Here is a 15,274-nt window from a genome sequence, read left to right as displayed (position 1 = left end):
GAGGTAACGAACAAGTCATGAACATCATGTTCAGACAACAGAGGTAACGAACAAGTCATGAACATGAAGGTCAGACAACAGAGGTAACGAACAAGTCATGAACATGAAGGTCAGACAACGGAGGTAACGAACAAGTCATGAACATGAAGGTCAGACAACGGAGGTAACGAACAAGTCATGAACATGAAGGTCAGACAACGGAGGTAACGAACAAGTCATGAACATGAAGGTCAGACAACGGAGGTAACGAACAAGTCATGAACATCATGTTCAGACAACAGAGGTAACGAACAAGTCATGAACATGAAGGTCAGACAACAGAGGTAACGAACAAGTCATGAACATGAAGGTCAGACAACGGGTAACGAACAAGTCATGAACATGAACAACGAGGTAACGAACAAGTCATGAACATGAAGGTCAGACAACAGAGGTAAGAACAAGTCATGAACATGAAGGTCAGACAACGAGGTAACGAACAAGTCATGAACATGAAGTCAGACAACGGAGGTAACGAACAAGTCATGAACATGAAGGTCAGACAACGGAGGTAAGAACAAGTCATGAACATGAAGGTCAGACAACGGAGGTAACGAACAAGTCATGAACATGAAGGTCAGACAACGGAGGTAACGAACAAGTCATGAACATGAAGGTCAGACAACGGAGGTAACGAACAAGTCATGAACATGAAGTTCAGACAAACCTCCGATGACTAATTGATGTATATTTAAGACCATACATCGTGTCTAATTATCAAAAAACAAAACAATGAAATTGATTTCCAAAACAATGGAAATTATAGAAAAGAGCTGCTATAATGATTAAGTAGTAAAGACGGAGTTTCCTGATGAAAAACAACGGCATACTGTAAGTCAGTGATACAATGCAGTTATGATATCAGCCATCTTAATTAAACCAAATGACAACCGTAGTACAAAGAATTATCAATTGTTCTGAGAACTCGAGCAAAAATAACTAAACAATATCTTCTTTGACATTTGGTTGTATATTTATTTATGAAAGCAACCGACAGCGATAAAGATATTTCGATACAAAAGCTAATTAAAACACTCGTAAGAAAGTAAGACACGTAAATATTGCACGGTTTGTGTAGTGTATCAGCTGTATTGTATAGTGACCGTCGTGCCTGGCCGCACTAAAACTCGTTCTGGTGGAAAACACACTCCTCTGTATACAACCTGAAACATCGGAATCAGAAAGATCAACTGACTATAGTATCATGGCATTTTAACATTTAAGTGATTCCTGATTCGAGTAAAACATTTCTATCAGTATAAAGGAACAAATTATGTAATGTGGTATATAAAGGCATCACACTATTTCTACATGAAGTTATCTAAGGTTTCCATGACAATTTTCATAAAGGATTTAAAAAAGTGTATACCAATCTTCGTGAAAAAAATAGTCTTCGTTTTCGGTAGTCATTTGATTCTTTTAGGTTAGTGGAACACTAAAAAACACACATAAGAAATCACATGATTAACGCGAGATACTGTGTTCATTTCCTGTGACGTTACCTGACCACGCCGTCTACGGACGTAGATTGTCCACAGGTGACCATTGGAGTTCGGCATCCCAAAAATATCTACTATAGCTTCACAGTCATTCTCATAATCCCAGTCCAAGATTACATTGAAGGGATTTTCCGCGCCTGCGCGGTGCCGTCTAAATGTTAAAGCTGCTGACATCAGAGCCCGGAACACGGACATTTCCGGTTCTGGTGTAATGTTTTGAGTAAAGAGTATATCCGGGCTAAAGGTTGTTCCGTCCACTGTCACTGATACTGTTGGCTGGGGAAAGAAATAATGTAGATTTCATAATTACTTACACACCATATATAACCGATAAGAATATGATATCAAGATTGGACATATGGAAAACAATCAAATCATCTTAGTTATTCGACCCCTATAACGACTAATAATGCTATATGGGCACTCTGGTGAGTCCATAATTATATCAACTGTAACTAATCCTCAGATCTCGGTGTCTGGTGGGTCATATAACTTATTCACAGATCCCTGTGTCTGGTGGGTCCATAATTAAACAAACTGTAGCTAATTTTCAGATCCCTGTGTCGCTTTGTTCAATAATAATATAAACTGTAGCCCGAGATACTCTGGCCCTGACACCAGCCTTAGACATTATGACAGATAGATGTACATCTACCTGTCATAATGTCTAAGTCTGGTGTCAGGGCCAGAGTATCTCGGGCTAGCCGCTGGTCAAATATCAGGTATCTATGCCACTTAGTTTAGGCCTATTTGACCCATGTGACCTTCAAAAAAATTGGTAGTCCTTCAACCCAGCATGACAGGCTAAATATTAGGTCTATATGCTTCTCGGTTATTCACAAAAAAAGTCATTTGAACATTTGGCCTATTTGACCCCTGTGAACTTGAATGGAGATCAAGTTCATTCATTTGAACAAACTTGGTAGCTCGTCATCCGAGCATGTCACAGGCCCAATATCAAGTCTCTTTGCCTCTTTGTTACTCACAAGATGTTGGTTTCAGATTTTAGCTTATTTAACCCCTGTGACCTCAAATAAGGATCAAGTTCATTCATTTGAACAAACTTTCACCCTTCATCCCAGCATGTCACAGGCCAAATATCAGGTATGCATGCCTCTTTATTCACAAGAAGTTGTTGAAAGATTTTAGCATATTTGACCGTTGTGACCTTGAATGAAGGTCAATGTCATTCATTTGAACAAACTTGGTAGTTCTTTATATCAGCATATAACAGGGCCAATATGAGTACCCTAGGCCTTTCGGTTCTTGAGAAGAAGTCGTTTGAATGAAAATTTTACGCACGGCGCACGTTGGACGACTGACGGCGGACGGCGCACGACGACGGAAAAAGCATCATGACAATAGGTCATCCTGACACTTCGAGGATGAAAAAAAGTACGGAGGACGAGGAGAAGAAATCATAGGAGGGGGGGGGGAGAAGGTGAGAAAAGGGAGGTGATAATGAGGATGGGAAAGGAGGGAGTGGAAGGAAAGAGGTGGTGGAGGAGTTTTATTTTCGCAATTTACCCGTCGAAAGCGTCTTCTTGACGAGCGGAATCTATTTATTCTAAATTCCGCATCTCTCCTCCATGACCGGAAACGCATGCTTCCATCATAATGTGCCGTGATGTCATTGTAGCCGCGCTTCAAGCGCTCTGGGAGACCCATGACGGTCGACTCATCGTCTGGTTCACCTTCATAACCAAATAAGGGATTATCAATGATATTTTGTGGTATGTCCAAGCTGTTGGTATGGAGATCACTGGAGTGGTCAAGACTTAATTGCTTAACACCAAAGTTGTCAAACACATGGTCATTCCGGTCTGGAATCACTCCCTCGGCGATATTAATATCATCACTGCCTATCATCAACTCCAGGATGTCATGGAAATGACCAGGGTCCACAGATCCGGACTTCGGCCAGCTCTCCAACTGTAAATAAAAGTTTAGATTTCAGATTTCCACTGCCCAATTTAAACCCCTTTTTGTATGGATCATCCTCGATACTCCAGGGGTTCCGACCACTTACTGTCTCTACAACCCTGGACTATCTCATAGTAAAACTGAAGGCAGTTCTGGGGAAAACACCTGGACCAATCACAAGCCTGCATGACTGCAGAGAGAGCGACGCCCAGCTTCAAAGGCACAAAGTTAACAACAGTGTACATCTGTCGCCTCCAGTTTGGAGTATCGAGGATGAGTCTGAATAAGTCCTATGCAGTATATAGCTACCAACATGATATTTGTCTCCACGACCAGTCGTGTGAATATGGGATATTTTTCAGTGGATATCCATTATACTTAAACTTATATAGATACAAGGAGCAGTGTTTCTATGACAGCAAGGGTAGATGTCCTAAAGCTATTCATTGACGGAAACAGCTTCAACCAACATTTACATAAAATATTTCATCACAGAGCTGCTAGGAGTTATCTTTGCTTGTAAATGATTGCAAACATTTATATTGTTTTTTATCCATTAAACCCTCCATCTGGTAGTATATAATCGACCATATAAATAAAGATGGAAAGGAGGAAATAAATGGCCAATTTATCTACAGATTGGATTTCTGAACAAAAAAACCCATGTTTCAGTAAATTACAAGTTATAGGAATATATACCATTGGGTGACTAAAATAGATATTTCAACTCTATAGCCTCTTTCAAATGACCTAACAGTTATTGTACTTCGCGTAGTCAAACGGTTAAAGATTTGCTACATATACTGTAAAGTGAAAACAAGGAACTTCCTCCCTTTACGTAAAGTCGCTTTTGATTCTGTCATGAAGTGCACGTGTATTTAATGGATATTTACCAAGATGGTCCTTTATTAATGGGGTGGACTCAATTATAGGTTCGAGTATCATAAATACCAATCAAATGCTTAGCACGACGACCATTACGTCATCTGTGATCAATAATGTCCGTGTTAACACCGCACCATCTGGACACCAGCGACAACCAAGTGCTATTTAAGGCATATTTATTGATAAACTTGAAATATTACATAACTGAGATATTGGAGTCCAGCGACAGTCTATTGAGTAGGATTCAGTATATTCATATTATTGTTGAGTTAAAAGAATTACGCTACAGTGGCGTAGGAAGATGAAACGTAATGGGGGGGGGGGGAAAGGTCCTCAATATTTTGTAACCCGTCATAACATTATGCAACCCTACTAAATGAATTAATTGTCTCGCTAAGACATAAACAAATTGATCTTTTAAGAGACATTTTTTTAAATAGTACATAGAATCCCTTGATGGACATGTTTAGTCTAATATTCGTGTGTATTGAATTTTCACTATTTAAGGTTTGACATTATATGCTTGAACGTTTTAGGAAATGCGCCGCGCAGCGGAAAATTTTCTAGAATGAAGTACGAAAAATGTGCAGGAGGACCCTTTTTTCTTTCAAATAAGCATTTTTAGAAAATTTCAGTCGGCGAAAATGGGGGGGCAAAAAGACATGTTTGCCCCCCGTCCTGGGGAACGGGGGGGGGGGGGGGGGGGGGCCCCTGCGCTATTCCATGTTCATCACATGTTACTTTCTGCAATGTCAACATTCCCTGAACTTATCGAATCTTGTAAAAGTGATTGTTTTCAGTCGGTCTTTACACCAAGTAAACTTCTTGTATACAATGTGTTTTATCTACTTTGCATGTTGTAAACGTCGATTAACTCGCGAAAGCAATTTTCTTCACCTGCTCATAGCTTGAGGGATCACACGAAATAAATCATTATACATGTTTAATATAATCATATCTAAATTTCAACAATATAAACGACTTCTCATTTTTATATTCTAAAATAAATTCTTTGCGCCATTTTCGCAGAGAACTTATAATTGACAGTAGTAAATCTGTTTGTCTCCTTCAGAGAAGCTGTATCAATCTAAACGGCTCTTACATATTGGCCGCCAGGCTGTTCATCTGACGAACAGTGGCCCTCAACATTCTATAGGGATGGTGACAACGTCCTGTTACGGTGTGATAACGGAGCTTGGGCGGCCTCCAGGTACGTAATGTTTTGGGAGACTGTGGTATATAGGACTTTTGCCTTTTTGTGTCAACTTGATTAAATTCTATTTATCTATTTTTTTTTCAATTTTCCAAATACCAAAAGTCTTCTTATATTGACTCTTTATAATGGCGTTCGTATACTCCACGATTTTCTTTATTTACAGATAACGAGAAATGTTTTAACAACAACGAATGCACCAAAAGTTGAATATATTTCATTAACTTTGTAATACACATCCTACTTTGTTGAAACATGCTAAAAATAACTTTGTTTAATAATGGACCAATCAGTCAATAAGATGGCCGACAGGCAGCCATCTTGTATTTTGATATTTTAAAAGAAATTCGTCTTAATTTTCATACCTAATATTCATTTGGGCTTTAATTATATGAAATATGAAAAATTAGAAATATGTTGATTTCTTGAAACCGAACAGTGTTACATCTACCCTATGTATTGATGATTTTTATTCACACTTTAAAGAGTTAATGAATGACAATCACGAAAGAGACACAAATATGCCAGATGTTGATTTAAATCCAGTTTACGAGGAGCTTAATAATTATATTACTGTATATGAGATAGAAAGAGCTATTAGAAATTTGAAATGTAATAAAAGTTGTAGTTAGGATTTGATTATTAATGAAATTTTTATAAGTGGGAAAGGAATTCTGCTGCCATATTTAGGAAAACTGTTTAATGCTATTTTTAGATCTGGGCTTTACCCAGAAATCTGGTCTCAATCTTGCATAGTGTCTATTTAAAAAAAAAAGGGTTGGATGAATGATACAAATAAGTATCGAGGGATATCGCTAGTCAGTTGTTTTGGTAAACTTGTTCACTAAGTGTTGTTTATTGTTGTTTCGTAGATTTCAGGAAAGCTTTTGATTTTGATTATATTAATAGAAGCAAATTGTGGACTAAATTGATTAAAGTGAACAGTCGGGCAAGGATGGCTAAAGTCGGTAAAAATGGTGTGAATGTATCCAGTATAATTTCTTATGAAATGGAAAAATAAAAATCTCTCGTCAAAATCTGTCTGCGTACGAAGAAATTAATTTAAAGTATGGGAATTCCAAAACGTCCTCCCGGCTCACTATGTCCGTGGTTACATTTCCACACAGCCTCGCTTTCAATGCTTTCAACTTTTCATTACTTTAATGGTCAGAACTGGGAAACTAAGCAGAACTTGACCGTCGTATCAATATGTGAGAACTTTTGGAAGGCCAATGAACTCATTTAGACTGGTTTTCTTTGCCCGACTATTCACTTTAATTGTGGAATTATTTTGGACAAATTTTAAGAATTATATTCTCTTTGTATAAAAACGTAAAATTATGTGTAAAACACAACGGTCATTTGAGTAATCATTTCCCAAATAAATCCGGCCTCTTTCAAGGCAAAATAGTGTCACCTGTTCTCTTTTCCCTATATGTAAATGATTTCGAAACCAATTTCATTAACGATAATTGTCCCAGTATAGAGTTACAAATTTTGAATCTTTTCTTATTAATGTACGCCGATGACATGGTTTTGTTTGTAAACATCGCAGAAGGAGTACAAAATATACTTGACTCTTTATGAGAATACAGTAGAACGTGGAATCTAGAGGTTAATTTTGATAAAACAGAAATTGTTGTTTTTAGGAACGGGGGTATTTTACGTAATAACGAGTCCTGGACTTACTATGACCATGCACATGGTAGAAATGGTTGATAGTTTTAAATACTTGGGCATGTTGTTTGATTATAATGGAAAATTATATAAAACGCAGAAACATATAGCAGAACAGGGAAGAAAAGCTTTATTTTCGTTATTTTCATCTTTCAGAAATCATTATCTGAAAACAGAAACTTTTTGCTTTGTATTTGATTCGCATGTTAACGGTATACTAAGTTATTCGTCTGAAATATGGGGGTTCCATAAAGCCCCGGATGTAGAAAGTGTCAATTTAAAATTTTGCAAACAAATATTAAAGGTAAGGAAATCTACCTGTAATTATCTCTAAAACGGTTATCTCTAATCGTATGTAGAAAAAAAATGTTTAGATATTGGCTGAAATTGAAGCAAACGAATAATTTTGATATTGAAAACATGATATGATATGATGTATGTGTAAGTCTAGATGATGTGTAGATAAGAAATGTTAAAAACGAGTTAGCAGTCCTAGGGCTTAATAACATGTTTGAATCTTCATTATCTTTTGATGTTGCGTTGCGTTGTAAGTCAAACAATTGACGGTAAGGAAGTTCATAACTCTAAGCATTCGCAGTTGAATGGTTCGCGGAGTAACAAGATGGCTGATAAAATGTACTGAAAGGATACGTCTCAAATGTAATTATTGTGCATATCAGTCTGTTCTAAATTTTAAAAGTAACCAATTATTCTCTCTGACATGCATAAATCCATGACTGATTGTGATAGATTTGTTCTGCTATCTGCAATTCATATCTGACCACATGTCTGGAGGAAAGTCGTAGTTCAAAGAGGAAAAAAATCATCAATGTATGCCCAGCTCCTGGCAACGGCCCCATATGACAGTTGTCACTTGGCTGCTCCAAACTCATCCTTGATACTCCAGAGGTTACTATCACTGACGTTATATCTACGTCAGTAATCCCTGGAGTATCGATGATACTCCATGGCCAAGTGAAATATATATATTTCTTACAGTGATCAATGACAGTTTGAAATCAGCAACAGATATCTATATAAAGCGACACATCACTGTCGAGATCTAGGATGGAGGTGAAATAATTGCCGTTTGTTAACTTGTGTCTTAAAAGCGTTGTACATGTAGTTAACATCTAAATCGCCTTCTGAAATATTTCACTAGTTTTAAAAACTAAGTATCATCTCTAAGCTTCTTCATATATAGACAATGTCCAAGTCAAGTCAATAACTTTTACCTAGAAATGTTAAGGACATCCTGGAAAAATGAATGAGAAAAAGAAATGAAACAAGAACAGGAAAACCTCGCTACTTTGTATGCCATCTTTTTGTGTGCTGTACTGGGAGAGAGGTCTATCATAGTAACTGATAAGACCCCAAAAATATGTCTGTGTAGGGTTACATTGGCCAAAAAAAATTGGGTCGGTCGGTTGGGAGGAGTTTTTGTTTTGTTTAGTGTCTTTCACTCTAAAATGATGGCTGGAACCGTCTGAAATCGAAATCCCGACATTTATTTTTTTCCGTAGAAAAGTGGAAAAATATTAGGGTCGGGGATAAAAAATTAATGTCTGTCGGGTAACCCTAAACAGACATTTTTGTTTTTGGCCTAACTAAAAAAATATTTGTAGAAGCTTATTGTAAATTGTGTATTATTTAATACGATAACTTGCATTCGGGAATAAATAATTTTTAATTATAAAATGGCCTAATATGTCGCGAGTACCTCGAGGTTTTCCGTACCTGCGTTGTCTCTACTCACTAAAGCGTAAAACACAGATTATTTTAAAAAACATAAAAAATGTATATAACTATTGAAACTAATGTCATATTGCTAAGTGTTATATGCATAGTAATTATCTAATAGATCATTATATTTCAGGTACTTACTTGAGTCGGCGTTTTCTCGTAGACAGGAAGCGCCAGCGTCCGTCCTATGTCCGTCCAAAGCTTTGATAAGAATATTGGGGAGCGTCCCCAGCCATGTCGGATGTCCGTTTGTAACTGATGTCTCCTTGGTGGATTTGTGACGTCCTGCCCGCATACGAACGTAAGGATAAAAAGATTAAAAACACAAACGGGCAAACGTAACCCTGAATACATGTTTCTTGTGTCTTGAAAGGAGGATCTTTCAAAAATATGTTATTTCGTTACTTTCACAAGTTTATATCGTTCCTTTTCAGTAAGTGGCTTTAATGTAGAAATTAAAGTGCATGAAACATGTCGCTCATCTGCTACTCAATGGAATGACCTATGTCGACTGATGCCCTCCAAAGGTTGAGACCATTGTTCTACAGCCCGAGGGAGTCGATAGGAACATATACGTAGGATGAGCGATCTAATTAAATTTCACAATTCGAGTATATTAACGGTACAATTGGTACCTATGGGAATACTGAGGATCGATTACGGTGTTAAGTGGCTAATTACGGAATAATCAGCGAATCCTACTATAAGTTATGGCCAAAGTTTCCGTGCTGGACGTTTTTTTTACACGTTCATTCAATTATGAATCCTTGGTAGCAATCACAATTATCAAATCTAAATAAAGGATTGGCAAGCAAGGTCGTTTTGGAATAGGATATATGTTTAAAAACGTTCGGGGATGGTCTGGAATAAAATCGTTTATCCTGCTTCATTCATCCAACATCGATTGATCAATTGGTCCATCAATCAATCAATCAATCAATCAATCAATCAATCAATCAATCAATCAATCAATCAATCAACAACCAATCAACCAATCAAGTATCCCATTGCATGGTGAGCTGTGGTCGTCGTTCACAGAGGTGAATATGTCATTTTTTTGTTGGACAGTCAGCTACTAAAGAATATCTACTTAAGAGTATTGGTACTACATTATGTATATGTAACTAAATATTTAATATTGGTCAGATAATTGATAACAATTTATATACAGTGTATACGTGATGTACCCATTAGGGTGTCCATAGGCCATTTTCAGACGTTTTAAGGATGTTGGTAAAACAGAAATCGGCAAAAACCTGATCTAACCTAAACTTGCCAGCTTGCTGAAGTAAAATCACCAAAGATACTGAACAACACACCCAGCAGGTACATTATACTGACAAAGATACCGAACAACACACCCCACTCAGTCACATTATACTGACAAAGATACAGAACAACACACCCCACCCAGTCACATTATACTGACAAAGATACCGAACAACACACCCCACCCAGTCACATTATACTGACAAAGATACCAAACAACACACCCCACCCAGTCACATTATACTGACAAAGATACCAAACAACACACCCCACCCAGTCACATTATACTGACAAAGATACCAAACAACACACCCCACCCAGTCACATTATACTGACAAAGATACCAAACAACACACCCCACTCAGTCACATTATACTGACAAAGATACCAAACAACACACCCCACCCAGATACCGTACAACACACCCCACTCAGTCACATTATACTGACAAAGATACCAAACAACACACCCCACCCAGTCACATTATACTGACAAAGATACCAAACAACACACCCCACCTAGTCACATTATACTGACAAAGATACCAAACAACACACCCCACTCAGTCACATTATACTGACAAAGATACCAAACAACACACCCCACCCAGTCACATTATACTGACAAAGATACCAAACAACACACCCACCCAGTCACATTATACTGACAAAGATACCAAACAACACACCCTACCCTGTCACATTATACTGACAAAGATACCAAACAACACACCCCACCCAGTCACATTATACTGACAAAGATACCAAACAACACACCCCACCCTGTCACATTATACTGACAAAGATACCAAACAACACACCCCACCCAGTCACATTATACTGACAAAGATACCGAACAACACACCCCACCCAGTCACATTATACTGACAAAGATACCAAACAACACAACCCACCCAGTCACATTATACTGACAAAGATACCGAACAACACACCCCACTTAGTCACATTATACTGACAAAGATACCAAACAACACATCCCACCCAGTCACATTATACTGACAAAGATACCGAACAACACACCCCACCCAGTCACATTATACTGACAAAGATACCAAACAACACACCCCACCCAGTCACATTATACTGACAAAGATACCAAACAACACACCCCACCCAGTCACATTATACTGACAAAGATACCAAACAACACATCCCACCCAGTCACATTATACTGACAAAGATACCGAACAACACATCCCACCCAGTCACATTATACTGACAAAGATACCGAACAACACACCCCACTCAGTCACATTATACTGACAAAGATACCAAACAACACACCCCACTCAGTCACATTATACTGACAAAGATACCAAACAACACACCCCACCCAGTCACATTATACTGACAAAGATACCAAACAAACACACCCACCCAGTCACATTATACTGACAAAGATACCAAACAACACACCCCACCCAGTCACATTATACTGACGACAAAGATACCAACAACACACACACCACCCAGTCACATTATACTGACAAAGATACCAAACAACACACCCCACCCAGTCACATTATACTGACAAAGATACCAAACAACACAACACCCCACATTATACGACAAAGTACCACAACCACCACATTATACTGACAAAGATACCAAACAACACACCCCACCCAGTCACATTATACTGACAAAGATACCAACAACACACCCCACTCAGTCACATTATACTGACAAAGATACCAAACAACACACCCACCCAGTCACATTATACTGACAAAGATACCGAACAACACACCCCACCCAGTCACATTATACTGACAAAGATACCAAACAACACACCCCACCCAGTCACATTATACTGACAAAGATACCGAACAACACACCCCACCCAGTCACATTATACTGACAAAGATACCAACAACACACCCCCCAGTCACATTATACTGACAAAGATACAAACAACACACCCCACCTATACTGACAAAGATACCGAACAACACACCCCACTCAGTCACATTATACTGACAAAGATACAGAACAACACACCCCATCCAGTCACATTATACTGACAAAGATACCAAACAACACACCCACCCAGTCACATTATACAGACAAAGATACCGAACAACACACCCCACCCAGTCACATTATACTGACAAAGATACCAAACAACACACCCCACCCTGTCACATTATACTGACAAAGATACCAAACAACACACCCCACTCAGTCACATTATACTGACAAAGATACCAAACAACACACCCCACCCAGTCACATTATACAGACAAAGATACCGAACAACACACCCCACTCAGTCACATTATACTGACAAAGATACCGAACAACACACCCCACCCAGTCACATTATACTGACAAAGATACCGAACAACACACCCCACCCAGTCACATTATACTGACAAAGATACCAAACAACACAACCCACCCAGTCACATTATACTGACAAAGATACCAAACAACACACCCAACCCTGTCACATTATACTGACAAAGATACCAAACAACACACCCCACCCAGTCACATTATACTGACAAAGATACCGAACAACACATCCCACCCAGTCACATTATACTGACAAAGATACCGAACAACACACCCCACTCAGTCACATTATACTGACAAAGATACCAAACAACACACCCCACCCAGTCACATTATACTGACAAAGATACCAAACAACACACCCCACTCAGTCACATTATACTGACAAAGATACCAAACAACACACCCCACCCTGTCACATTATACTGACAAAGATACCGAACAACACACCCCACCCAGTCACATTATACTGACAAAGATACCAAACAACACACCCCACCCAGTCACATTATACTGACAAAGATACCGAACAACACACCCCACTCAGTCACATTATACCGACAAAGATACCAAACAACACACCCCACCCAGTCACATTATACTGACAAAGATACCAAACAACACACCCCACCCAATAACATTATACTGACAAAGATACAGAACAACACACCCCATCCAGTCACATTATACTGACAAAGATACCGAACAACACACCCCACCCAGTCACATTATACTGACAAAGATACCAAACAACACACCCCACCCAGTCACATTATACTGACAAAGATACCGAACAACACAACCCACTCAGTCACATTATACTGACAAAGATACCAAACAACACACCCCACCCAGTCACATTATACTGACAAAGATACCAAACAACACACCCCACCCAGTCACATTATACTGACAAAGATACCAAACAACACACCCCACCCAGTCACATTATACTGACAAAGATACCAAACAACACACCCCACCCAGTCACATTATACTGACAAAGATACCAAACAACACACCCCACCCAGTCACATTATACTGACAAAGATACCAAACAACACACCCCACCCAGTCACATTATACTGACAAAGATACCAAACAACACACCCACCCAGTCACATTATACCGACAAAGATACCAAACAACACACCCCACCCTGTCACATTATACTGACAAAGATACCAAACAACACACCCCACCCAGTCACATTATACTGACAAAGATACCAAACAACACACCCCACCCAGTCACATTATACTGACAAAGATACCAAACAACACACCCCACTCCAGTCACATTATACTGACAAAGATACCGAACAACACACCCCACCCAGTCACATTATACTGACAAAGATACCAAACAACACACCCCACCTAGTCACATTATACTGACAAAGATACCAAACAACACACCCCACCCAGTCACATTATACTGACAAAGATACCAAACAACACACCCACTCAGTCACATTATACTGACAAAGATACCAAACAACACACCCCACCCAGTCACATTATACTGACAAAGATACCGAACAACACACCCACCCAGTCACATTATACTGACAAAGATACCAAACAACACACCCCACTCAGTCACATTATACTGACAAAGATACCAAACAACACATACAACACACCCCACTCAGTCACATTATACTGACAAAGATACCAAACAACACACCCCACCCAGTCACATTATACTGACAAAGATACCAAACAACACACCCCACCCAGTCACATTATACTGACAAAGATACCGAACAACACACCCCACCCAGTCACATTATACTGACAAAGATACCAAACAACACACCCCACCCTGTCACATTATACTGACAAAGATACCGAACAACACACCCCACCCAGTCACATTATACTGACAAAGATACCAAACAACACACCCCACCCAGTCACATTATACTGACAAAGATACCAAACAACACACCCCACCCTGTCACATTATACTGACAAAGATACCAAACAACACACCCCACCCAGTCACATTATACTGACAAAGATACCAAACAACACACCCCACCCATCACATATAGACAAAGTCACAAATACCCAAGACATAGACAAAGAACCAAACAACACACCCACCCAGTCACATTATACTGACAAAGATACCAAACAACACACCCCACCCTGTCACATTATACTGACAAAGATACCAAACAACACACCCCACCCTGTCACATTATACTGACAAAGATACCAAACAACACACCCCACTCAGTCACATTATACTGACAAAGATACCAAACAACACACCCCACCCAGTCACATTATACTGACAAAGATACCAAACAACACACCCACCCTGTCACATTATACTGACAAAGATACCGAACAACACACCCCACCGTCACATTATACTGACAAAGATACCGAACAACACACCCACCCAGTCACATTATACTGACAAAGATACCAAACAACACACCCCACCCTGTCACATTATACTGACAAAGATACCGAACAACACACCCCACCCAGTCACATTATACTGACAAAGATACCGAACAACACACCCCACCCAGTCACATTATACTGACAAAGATACCAAACAACACAACCCACCCAGTCACATTATACTGACAAAGATACCGAACAACACACCCCACTCAGTCACATTATACTGACAAAGATACCAAACAACACACCCCACCCAGTCACATTATACTGACAAAGATACCA

The 15,274-nt window shown here is 39.0% G+C and overlaps 1 protein-coding gene across 1 annotated transcript; it reads right to left on the bottom strand.

The window, feature by feature from the left end:
* Nucleotides 1–996: 996 nt before the first annotated feature.
* Nucleotides 997–9,476, bottom strand: LOC138310209 (uncharacterized). Its single transcript, XM_069251331.1, has 4 exons — nt 9,121–9,476; nt 3,066–3,470; nt 1,542–1,814; nt 997–1,202 (listed from the first exon to the last, which is right to left on the bottom strand). The coding sequence occupies exons 1-4, from the start codon at nt 9,331–9,333 to the stop codon at nt 1,122–1,124; spliced, it is 972 nt and encodes a 323-aa protein (XP_069107432.1). The 5' UTR covers nt 9,334–9,476; the 3' UTR covers nt 997–1,121.
* Nucleotides 9,477–15,274: the final 5,798 nt, after the last annotated feature.

The sequence above is a fragment of the Argopecten irradians genome, chromosome 1 (genome assembly GCF_041381155.1).
Source record: "Argopecten irradians isolate NY chromosome 1, Ai_NY, whole genome shotgun sequence".
Taxonomy (NCBI): Eukaryota; Metazoa; Mollusca; class Bivalvia; order Pectinida; family Pectinidae; genus Argopecten; species Argopecten irradians.
Note: the sequence above shows the minus strand (reverse complement) of the source record. Positions and strands in the feature narration are given on the sequence as shown.

Bases quoted from the DNA above. Each gene is read 5' to 3' on its own strand.
- LOC138310209 (XM_069251331.1), bottom strand. From the start codon at position 9,333: ATGTATTCAGGGTTACGTTTGCCCGTTTGTGTTTTTAATCTTTTTATC. The intron at 3,471-9,120 runs GTAAGTACCTGA...TTTTATTTACAG, and splicing joins ACGAGAAAACGCCGACTCAA to TTGGAGAGCTGGCCGAAGTC. The intron at 1,815-3,065 runs GTAAATTGCGAA...TTCTTTCCCCAG, and splicing joins CAAGAAGACGCTTTCGACGG to CCAACAGTATCAGTGACAGT.